The sequence below is a fragment of the Leiobunum rupestre genome, chromosome 4 (assembly GCF_980474605.1).
Source record: "Leiobunum rupestre chromosome 4, qqLeiRupe1.1.hap1, whole genome shotgun sequence".
NCBI lineage: Eukaryota > Metazoa > Arthropoda > Arachnida > Opiliones > Sclerosomatidae > Leiobunum > Leiobunum rupestre.
Genome location: NC_143387.1, coordinates 49,208,500 through 49,220,068, shown reverse-complemented (window position 1 = coordinate 49,220,068; position 11,569 = coordinate 49,208,500). Strand labels below are relative to the sequence as shown.

The 11,569-nt window shown below is 35.0% G+C and overlaps 1 protein-coding gene across 1 annotated transcript; it reads left to right on the top strand.

Annotated features, from left to right (window-relative positions):
- The first annotated feature begins 3,115 nt into the window (after positions 1 to 3,115).
- On the top strand, positions 3,116 to 11,187 carry brat (tripartite motif-containing protein brain tumor). Its single transcript, XM_090172906.1, has 2 exons — positions 3,116 to 3,372; positions 6,586 to 11,187. Exon 2 carries the CDS (start codon positions 6,601 to 6,603, stop codon positions 8,950 to 8,952), a length of 2,352 nt encoding a protein of 783 aa, XP_090029032.1. The 5' UTR covers positions 3,116 to 3,372; positions 6,586 to 6,600; the 3' UTR covers positions 8,953 to 11,187.
- The last annotated feature ends 382 nt before the right edge of the window (positions 11,188 to 11,569 follow it).

The window sequence follows — 11,569 nt, the reverse complement described above, 5'->3', positions numbered from 1 at the left end:
TTTTGGCTTTACTCCGGTACTGAAGCTCGCTATTAAAAGCCTAGAGCTACATGTACAGCATATGATGTCACGTCATTTCGTAATGTCTTAGTTGTGCCCTTTTAGCAGTGGCGTAGCCAGAAATTCCTCAAGGGTGGGGTCGAAATATGTGAATGTTAAGAGGGTTGGTCGAGAAGGGGGTGGAAATTTAGTACAGTTAAAGGTAGGCCCAAGGGGGGGTCTGGACCCGGAAACCCCCCTTGTCTACGCCACTGCCTTTTAAGGTCAGAAATCAACTAAAATTGAAATTTATAACATTTTGTTCGTCTACAAAAAGGTTGTCAAACAGTTTTTGGAGGTTGACCATCTACACCTCCCGGTGATTCACCTATGACAATTGCATCGTCTTAAGTGTTAAAATCCTCCTACGCAGCTACGCTACTATCGCAGGTTTTTCAATCTGGGAAACCTGAACATTCAGGAATTTTACAAATAAGTTAATTATAATATCCCTGGTGGCAAGAACGTATATATGTATAAGAACGTTGAACAAAAGGCATAGCTTGGGCCATGATGCAATCGGTTTCAGAATAACTCCGCCCTAAAATCCGCGTGCAGCGCGCGCTTGAACTAGAAACGGTTTTAACCTTTAGCGCGTGCCGCACGTGGTTTTTTGGGCGGAGTTATTCTATAGAGTGTTGTCGTCTGAAACCCTGCGACGTCACCATTGTAATTTGCCTATTGATAAAAAACGGTAACTGTCATGGCGGCCACTATTAACACTACAGCTGTGACGTTACAAGTTTTCAAAATCGTATCAGACGACAACACTCTATAACCGATTGCATCTTAGCACCAGGTGCCAATTTGATCGTCCAACGTTCTTATACATATATACGTTCTTGCTGGTGGTGATATCAACTTCACATTTCCTTGTAACATCCTTTTTACTGAATGTGACTCACAAACGACGTGTGCATTTGAAAGATAGAAATACGGCTAAAAATAGTGCGTCGATAAATGAGCATTATCCGTTCTCTCGCCGCGTGTGAGATAAACAATAGAATATGTTTCTATGAAATAAAATAAAAAAAAAGGTAAAAGCATGAAATGTTGCTCTTACATAACAAGACTGAGCCTTATTATTAACTATCGTAAGTTGGTCTGCTTTTTAATCGTAAACATAGATGGCGATCGTCCGTGCGAAAAAATGCCACGAAAAATCGAAAGCAGATAAAACTTTGGCAACAAAGTATGCGATCAAAGTATAGGGTTTAAAATATTTCCCCTTCCTATATTCTTGGTACCTGAATTAATTATTGGCTTTATGAGTATAATCTTGCCAGTAAAAGGATGTTACATTCTTTTAGCATTGACTGAATTCTCTATTTTGAATTTCTGATATTACGCGTAAGATTCTGGGAGAGGAATATGGTACTTCTATTTCAGGTTTTCTTCATCCATAATTTCCTATACATGTATAAGTGTTTTCTTTATTTCCTGTATGAAGCTCAGGTTAGCAACGATTGGACCAATCAAATCGTCTTTATTCCTTTTACCGCTTCAATGAAACATATTTAAGGAAATCGCCAAGAAGTAACGGTTCTAAGATCCAGTACTTGCAAGTTTACTTTATATAGTGCTTCTAAATGCCAACTCCTGGTGTCATTAAGCTGGAATTAGAATTCAAAACTGAGGGTATCAAGTTAAAGCTTGGCAACAGGGAGCTACAACCCTATAGTTTTATTTCATCTGACATGTGTCATTGAGTCTATAATATTTTTCGTATATTTGACAGCCCTCCTCAAATATATGGTTGTATGGGCAAACTTTATTTATTAGAACAAGAACATACATTCTTGATTACATTTTTTAGACAATTTTATGCTCTACCCTTCCTTCCTCCTACCAAAATCCTGGTTACACCACTACTACAACTATATGATGGTTTCGTGACCGTAAAGAATGTATTTAATTATATGTCGCTTGGTTCTACTTAGGGAGAATGACTATGTTCAGACGATCCGCGGAGATCATAGGCGAATTTCCCCCGGCATAAAAGGAGGCAGGGCAACTTGGGCAAGGAAAAACTTCACCAGAGTGAAGGAACCAATGAGATACCGGGTTTATTTGATTTTGTTTAAGAGGAAGAAGCGTACTCTTCGAGCCCGAGGGGGATTGGGAACCACGCTAAAAATCATATCAACATAGTATTTTTCCTAAGTACAAATATATAAATTATTGTTGCCGTTTTCCGTGACACTTCTGCTCGCTAGAGGGAGATTTTCATTATGTGATGACGTCTACCCCGTTAATAGCTCTCAGTAAACGTTTTCTTAACGAGACATACTTTATGGAACAATAGTCTTTGATAATCGTTTTCACTGATTTAATTCCCTCCTTATCTGGGCCTCTATATTGTTAACTGTTTTCTATTACTTCCTCCTTCCGTGAAAAAGTTCGGTATGAGTTCCGAACTGTAGAGAGATATCATTTTCACTTCATTTTCGTGACTCTTCTAAATGATTTTAGCCCATAGAAATCATAATTTAAGTATGGCAATCCCAGGAGTTAAATTTAGCTAATTCTGTGTAGAAAATATTGGCTAACCGTGGGCAGAGGCGCAGCGAGGGGGTCGGGGGGCATTGGACCCCAGCCGCCAAAGGGGCGCCCAAAGTATTACGTGTAAAATGGATTTGTTGGATTATATATCAAACTCATTTTTCATGAAACTTAAAAAGTACACTTTTTTCTAAACAAAACAAAATAATGTGGTTTTCCTGAGGCAACGGGGGGAGGGGGGCGCAAAATATCCTCGCTACGCCACTGACCGTGGGGCTAAACAAAAGAATACTTGCCGTCTGATTTCACTCGAATAAATATTCTATCAAAAGGCTAGAACGGTCGAGCTAAAATAAGTAATATATATTATATTATTCATTTTAGGCATCTGTGATTTTGTGACGTATTTTTTGAAGGGGGGGCAGCGAGAGTATAATTGTATGAGCACCGAAAATTCGATGGTTTAAAAAGAGAACGTTCTAAAAGTCTAAATCGCCGAACACCCCTCCCGCTGAATAATGGGTTCTGTCGCGGTGAATAATTCCGGTGAATCACTTCTTCAATCCCCGAGCAAAGATGGCGCGTCGGCGCTCTTATGTACGTTTGCCCACTTTGCCGCTCTCACGCCGCTTCCGTTTCAAACAAAGAGACTTCTGAACGAGCTCTGCAGCTGCAAGCGACGGTCATTGTTAAATTTAACAAAGTAGGCCTAGCTCTCGGCTTTGTCAGTTAGGAAAATATTTCTGTTTATCGAGATTAAAACTCAAGACATTGGGAATCTCTATGTCCATGATTCGACATCATTTTGAACAGGCCTGAAAACTAACTGAGGTATGCTATGAAAGTTAACCTCGGGAGTTCGTTCCCCTTTTAGGCGCAGTCGACAAGCCAAGGCACTTCTGTCAAAGTTGACAAGCATCCCTACGCCATCCTCTTTGTTTGCCCTTTATGATTATCAACGTTTGATTTAAGATAATTCAAATGACGTTTTAATGTAGGCGATAAATATTTATTGCCACGAGTCGTTTTCTAATATTTATTTTTGTGGTTGACAGTGAGTAATTAAACATTTTTCTTTCCTTATGGTAAGTCTAGCGTGCATTAGTTAGTTCTTTTATTAATTACTTTTAAGATGAAGAAAAATGCTTGTAAAATATCTTACGGTGTTGAAAAGGTTTTTGACATGGTTTTGAAAAAAAAATATATAGTTGGCAATTAAAAACAATGGTACTTAATGCTTAAAAAAATCCCCTTTAGATCAATTTGATATTTTTTTAATAATTGAATAAATCAATCATGTGCGGCTCCTTTTTGAAACAACAGTTACTGTATCTTTACATTTTTCTTAAACTTTGAAATTTAAAACTAGCCTAATGACTAGAGAAATTAGCTATTTTTCAATATTCCTATGGTCATCTAAAATCATAATCCTCAATCTCACAAGAGGCTTAAAAATTTCGGCAACGAAATGCTTTCCTGTGAGTAATTCAAATCTTTGAAATTCACACAAGGGGTACTAATAACATCGTAAGTTATGTTTCAATGTACCAGCTTCTTTGTTAATATATTTAAACAGTACATAATGTACATTGCCATGTTGTTAAATTTTTTAGGTTTGTTTTACCAATCTTAGAAATTAAAACAAAATAATGATGTGGAAGTTAAAATTAAAATGTACCAGCTTAAAGGTTAAGAACTTTAAACAGTGGTATTGACTGAAACTTCAACTTGTTTATACCAAGGTTTATCAATATTTTCCAAAACCTGATCACACTATTAGCCAATAAAAATAAAAATACTCTTGGAAGTTGTTAACCTAAATGTTTTATTGAACTGTAGCAAGCCCCTTGAAACTGTACGCTTAACCACTCACACTTTGAAAGGCACTGGTTTAATGAAAAGCATGATCGTATTAGCGACAATTAATGAAAAATCCAATCTGTATGGTTATGGATAAATTTATCTGAACAATTTACTGAATTTGTTGGTTAAGGATTTCACGGATTATATTTGGTTGAACAGATTGAAGCTTCAATGGATTGGACGGATGCAAATTATAAGGTGCTTTATCAGTGAATCCCTTGAGAAGTCAAATGTGTGTAGATGAGGCAAATTTTAATACCATTTGAAGTGTAATACGTAAAATAATCTCTACTAATATCCTAATTTAACTGATACCAATTTATATCAGTTAAAATATTTTGTTTGCCAATTTTGCATTCGAATTCATTGAACTAAACTGAACCAGTTTTCATTGATAGAAAAATTTTAAATGCCAGATTGGGTGGTTTGAATTAAAAATTAGCACTGATTGAAATCAAATGGACTTAAAATTTTGGTTAAGGGTTGATGAGATTTGTAATTAATGGATCATGGATGGATTGGATTTTTGGAATCCCCAATCTGGTCAGGCTCTAGTTTTGGGTAGGCTTAGGCCAAATTATATTGTACCTCTTTGAAAGGTCCAACTTTTCCATTGTTGTTAGACTGGTGTTTTATAACCCTAGTAAATGGATTAAAGTTGTTACGGGAACCAGGACAACTGGGTATTACCAACATTTATCCCCAACCCTGACACAAGCGATGGCATCAGTGTTTAATATATTAGGAGGGAGAATGTCCGAAAAATAATATGTTACTGTTTATTAGTTCTGAGACATACATCTTGTTATTTTTATATTTTACTATTGTAAATAGTTTGTTTCGGAAAAATTCATAAAAACGAAGATGACATTCCTTAACTTGAATTTTGATGCCATCTGTCAGCATTTGTTTATGCAACTAGTAGCAGGTCATAGTGAATAATGCTAGTTGTTTTCTGGGGCTCTTGTGAACTACACAAGCATTTTTTCAGTACATAATTTCAAAACAACATTGAAATGGTTTAGCTATAGCTGTAGAATTTTTTATAATATATTGTGAAGTACGTTACGATTACTCAATGTTGTTTTAGATGATAAATTATTCAGCGAGAAGTGTTTTATGTCACCTAACTTTGTAGATCATTAACGTAGCCAGAAAATAATCAATGAAGCAGCCCACAAGTTATATTCAGGTTGAAAGCTATGAAATTTTGCGGATAAAAGTGCTTTGAAATGGACTTTTTGGTGATAAAATTAATTCTAACTAAGTATGATGTTGTACGCTTATAAATAACCACTCGAAAAACATTTGGTTTTGTTAACTGACCCTAGAGGGCCAAACTGTCTCGTTAGGGTATTTCATCAATGCAAGTCACGTGCATATTTCCCAGTGATAGTTAACATAATTCTCAAACCATTACCACTCTTTCTCATAGACACCATTTATTAAAAAACCTATATTTTTGGGAAAATTGGTGCATTTAATTGAGATTCTACACAATAAAGGTTTACCAAGTTTTTTGTATAAAGTAACTTAATACATGAATTTCCAAAAGGAATTGGGAAAAATAATGTAATGTGGTGTTGCTAAATATGTTTATTTCGCATTCTGCACCTAAAATATACAAAGAACATCAAAAAGTCATTTTCAAAATATTGTATAGAGGAATAGAATAGAATTTATTGAACTGGAATATATAAAAGTGTGGATACTTATTGGGCCAGCGACAAAGAAATTCATTTAAAGCAATGGTTACAATGAGGTACAATGAAAGAAGTACACTGTTTAAGTTCAATCCCAGCCCATATGTTTGTCTAATTTGTTTTTTGAAAGCACTGACGGAGGAACGCGTTGTAACCAAAGTAGGGAAGTCTGAACTGAGTTGAATTTCTTTTGCTTACATCACTGTTGTGTACTTCAATGAGATAACATGTTTCTAATTAAGGTTCTTAAATGGATGATTTATTTAGGATATTTCTTAAGGCAAAGCTTGTGTTAGTTCATCCCCCCCCCCCTTTGGTGTGGGTGGTACCAGTTGGACTGGCTAGTTTGTCAGCCCCTGGATTGAAATTGTAATTCCAGTTTGATGGTGCTGCTATTAAAACATACTAGTTAATTTATTCATGGTCCTTTAAAGTTTTAGTAGTATAAAAAATAATTTTTTTATTTTTTATTTATTAGATCAGAGGCTTCCTTATGAGCAGTGTAGAGTCCTCGTCAAGGATGGCATCGCCAACTCCTTCCTTATCCGATTCGTCTTCATTTGGTGTTCCATCCCTAGCGAGTCTTGGTGACCAGCCTCAGCTAGAGAATGGGACTTGCGTCGCTGGTGGATGTGGAATAAGTTTAAGTACCAAGTGTGGTATGTGTCATGATACCTTCACACTTCCCAAGGTATTGTCCTGTTTCCACACTTTTTGTCAACCCTGTCTGGAAAAGGTCCAAGAAACACCAGATAAAATCAAATGTCCAACATGTGAGCAGGACTGCCTTCTTCCATCCCAAGGTGTTGGAGGGTTGCTTTCTGATTATGCAATTAGTAATCTACTTGAGTCAGCTGCTATGGATGGAACCAGTCTCAACTGTACTGGATGTAAAAGTAAAGATTCAAATGCCGTTGCAAGATGCTTTGACTGTGCCAATTTTCTTTGTCCTAACTGTGTAATGGCTCATCAGTTTATGCACTGTTTTGAAGGGCACCGTGTGCTTACCTTAGGCGAGTTGCAGAATAACAAGGATGAATTAAAGGTGGAGAAACCAGTTACCTGCCCACGTCACAAAAATGAGCTTTTGAAATTTTTCTGTAGAACCTGCAATTTGCCTATTTGCAAAGAGTGCACGGCTATAGAACATCCTAAGGGATTACATGATTATGAGTATCTTTCGGACATAGGATCGAAACAAGTTGAAATTATCAACCATTTGATAGAGGACAGCAAACTTAAAACTAACGATTTGCGTAATGCTCTCAAGACTGTTGAGCATTTTTCCAGTAGACTGCAAATGCAATATCACAAGGCCCAGAATGAAATCAATGAAACATTTCAATTTTACCGATCCATGCTGGAAGAAAGAAAACAAGAGACTTTAAAAGAATTGGATAATATTTACAATACAAAGATGGTGTCTTTGACTTTGCTCACTGAAAAGGTTCAAGAAAGTATCGACAAAATCCATCAGATGTGCGAGTTTGTAGACCGCATAGTCAAGTTTTCCAGTAACACTGAAATACTTATGTTTAAGCAGCTTCTTGATACAAAATTTCAAGTTATCTTGTCTTTCAACCCAGAAGTAAATTTGCAGAATGTTGATCTAGAATTTGTTTCTAATTACCAAGCTATTCAAGTGGGAGTCAGAAACACTTTCGGTTACATCCGTCACAGTTCTGAAGCCTCGCCACCTGGAAGTAAAGCCCCAGCGCCAATAGCCAGACCAAATGGTGTAGTTTCTGCTCCTGCAAATCCAGACAGGAGCTATCAAAATGGTCACATATTCGAATCCAACATTTTATCAAAAAGATTTAGTTCAACTAACAATATGGGGCCTTTTTCTACAAGCTTAACGGATGTCAACCCCTATGAAAAATGGTCTAGTGGAAGCAGTGACATATTTCAGAATGGATCTGATACATTCTCAATTGCTAGTGATCCAGTAGTTGATCTGTCCTCAAAATTTGTTTCTACTAGTATATACCCACTCAAGTCCCAAATCAAGAGGCAAAAAATGATATACCATTGTAAGTTTGGTGAGTTTGGAGTCATGGAAGGGCAGTTTACAGAACCAAGTGGAGTAGCTGTCAATGCTCAGAATGATATCATTGTTGCTGACACAAATAACCACAGAATTCAAATTTTTGACAAGGAAGGCAGGTTCAAATTCCATTTTGGAGAATGTGGCAAGAGGGATGGTCAGTTACTTTACCCAAATAGGGTAGCTGTTGTTAAAACATCTGGCGACATCATAGTAACCGAACGTAGTCCAACACACCAAATACAGATTTACAACCAGTATGGTCAGTTTGTCAGGAAGTTTGGGGCTAATATACTCCAACATCCTAGAGGAGTAACAGTGGATTCCAAGGGAAGAGTTATTGTTGTCGAATGCAAAGTAATGCGAGTCATTATATTCGATCAAATGGGCAATGTACTTCAGAAGTTTGGATGTTCAAAGCATCTTGAATTTCCAAATGGGGTAGTTGTCAATGACAAACAGGAAATCTTCATAAGTGACAACAGAGCTCATTGCGTCAAGGTCTTTAATTACGATGGCATATTTTTGAGACAGATTGGAGGGGAAGGTTTAACCAACTATCCCATTGGCGTTTGCATTAATCAGAATGGCGAGATACTAGTGGCTGATAATCACAACAATTTTAATATCACAATTTTCACCCAAGATGGCCAGTTGGTTAATGCCTTGGAGAGCAAGGTGAAGCACGCTCAATGTTTTGATGTTGCTTTGATGGATGACGGTGCGGTAGTTCTTGCAAGCAAAGACTATCGCCTCTATATTTATCGCTACATGCAAATTCCCGGGATAGGAATTTGAACATAATGGAAATGAGGTGCGGAAGTCACGAGTATCTTTCTCAGTATCCCCCATGTAGGGGAGCTTCCAAAGAAGCCAGTTTTCCATTTTTTAAGGTGTTCATGTTTTGTTTCCACATTCAAAGCCTAAATGGTTTTGGTCAGGTTTGCCACATGGAACTGTACAGCCAAGTGAAAATAACTCTTTATATTTATAAGTAGTGGTGTTAGTGTTTCTACTACACATTGTGGTCTAAGCACTACAGCAATTGTTTATCTCAAGTGGTTTTTATATCGTATGGTGAAGCTACTCTGATTTCATACTAACAATTTTTTCTACAAAATTCTTTGCCAATATGAGAGTGAAGTACTTAATACATTTCACTAAAGCTGAATGGGTTATAGCCCAACATAATGGATAAATTGTTAACTTTTTCATTTGACTATTGGAAAATACAAGCCTGGCAGCTGGAACTTTCCCTTTTCCCCACGTGGTATTTTCTACCATTTATGGAATCAGTTTTTTTCTTAATATTATATTTATCTGTTACAATTTGAGTAACTCTGGAGTATTTAAATTTTCAAATGAAAAGAAAAATTCAGAAAAAAAATTTGTTTTGTTTTAGTTTTTTTAATGAAAAATGCTGATGTTTGTTGATTAATTACCGATATATTTTGATGTATTTTCACTATCTACAGTGAAAATTAGAGCTCCACTTTGATAGGAGAAAGGTCTCAAACTATAGGCGGTTTTTATTTTCTTAATTTTTTTCTACGAGCATATCTCGGCAGTGTTTTCAGTCTTTTTAAAGTTGTTACATCATTTATAGAGAATATAGAAGGCTAAATTCACTGTTTTAATATTTTAATTTTCTTTATTGATAATTGGTAAAAAGTTTTTTACCTAAATTATAGCCTTTTTATTAAATATTAAAATCAGTGGTGTTAAAGTTGAAATGTTTTTTAGTTTTCAATCATTATAATGCAAAAATAAACTGCTAGTCACTAGTGAACTGGAGGTTAGTTTTTAAGCTTAAAAACCTCTTCTGGAATGCTGATTTTTTCTTACAGAAACACTGTTAAAATAAGTATTTTGTACCAACGTTAGATTTTCTGACTGTTTATCTTATTTATTGTGAAGAACTTAAAGAAACCATGCCAAAGACGCATGAAATGAAATATAAAAACTGTACTCTGTGATCTTAACTTTTCGGGGCCACTTGTTGATATTTGTAGTTGTTAACCATCCAATCAGCGTGTTTAATCATGCGTTTAAAATTAAGAAGCTTTTTCGGTGCAGCTTTGCAAAGGTTTCAAATATCTAAAATGTTTTTGCAGAAACTATTTTGTATATTCAAACTAGATGTTTATTGTTATATGAATGTAATTTCATTATCCCTTTTCTCTGTATTTCCCATTGTATTGTTAACTACGTTGAAGTATTAATTTAGGATGTGCTAAGTGTGAACATTAATGGTAAATTTTTATCATCACATTGCGCAGAATATCGCAAAATTATGCCGAGTCTTGTATGTATTTTGCACTTCTTAAGCATCTAGTTTTAATATACAAATTAATCGGATATTAAGACTCGAAGTAAATGTAATTTAGCCTTAAGTTGGTATGATGAAATCTGTTACAAATATATTAGCTCATTTTTTTATATAAAAAGAGGAAAATTAATCTTCCATATGTGTAAAAGATAAATCTTCACTCGCACTTAATTTATAATATATATTAATAAGTATATAGTTACAAGCACTTCCAGTACATTGGTGGTTAAAACTATTTTGAAAGAAGTCCATAAAATATATATTTGCATTCTCCATTCTGAGCGTGTGTGCCAATTTACTGTTAATTTTTTGTAATTTTAATTTAGTGTTTATATTTATTTCTTAGCCCCAGGTTTATTCCAGTTTAAAACTATTGGATATCTGGTATTAATTCTTTAAGTGAAATTTTTATTTCAATCATCTTACTTTTGTTGTTGTCATTTTTAACATTCACAAATCCATTAAGAGTGCGGATAAATTTGTTCAATTTTAACTAGTCATTGAGCCCTTTATAATACTTAAATAATAATTTCAGCGACCATCTTTTAAAGCATAGTTTAAAAGTAATATATTGCTCCTGCAACTATATTCAAATAAATATAACATCAAAATTTTATTTCACTGTTTATTATCACCATTTTAATTACCACTAGTACTTTAACTTGGCAGTTTCTAGCAGTTACACAAAAGTAAAATACCTTTGGAATTAGCTGAATAATTAATTTTTTAAAGTATATGATAATGTTGTGGTAATATGTAGTGGATGAAAATTTTGCTGAAAAAATAGAATCAGTTTATTAACGGTTTATTGGTATGTTAATTTGGCTTTGCTACATTTATGTTCTGTTAAATGAAGAACAAATGTGAACTGATGTACTATATAAAAATAATTTGATAGACCATTATATAAGAAATTGCGTTTCATTGTACATTTCTACGGTAATCTCCATTTTTGAAATACAATATTTGAGTCAGTCTTCCTGCTTACTGGTATTTGAATATCATTGTCATCCATTTTTAAAGTGGTTTTTATGTTTGATGAAGGTTTGTAGTTTATAATTTTATATACATTCGGAATGGTAGTTA

Excerpts from the sequence above, each read along its gene's own strand:
- brat (XM_090172906.1), top strand. The coding sequence starts at position 6,601 with ATGAGCAGTGTAGAGTCCTCGTCAAGGATGGCATCGCCAACTCCTTCC.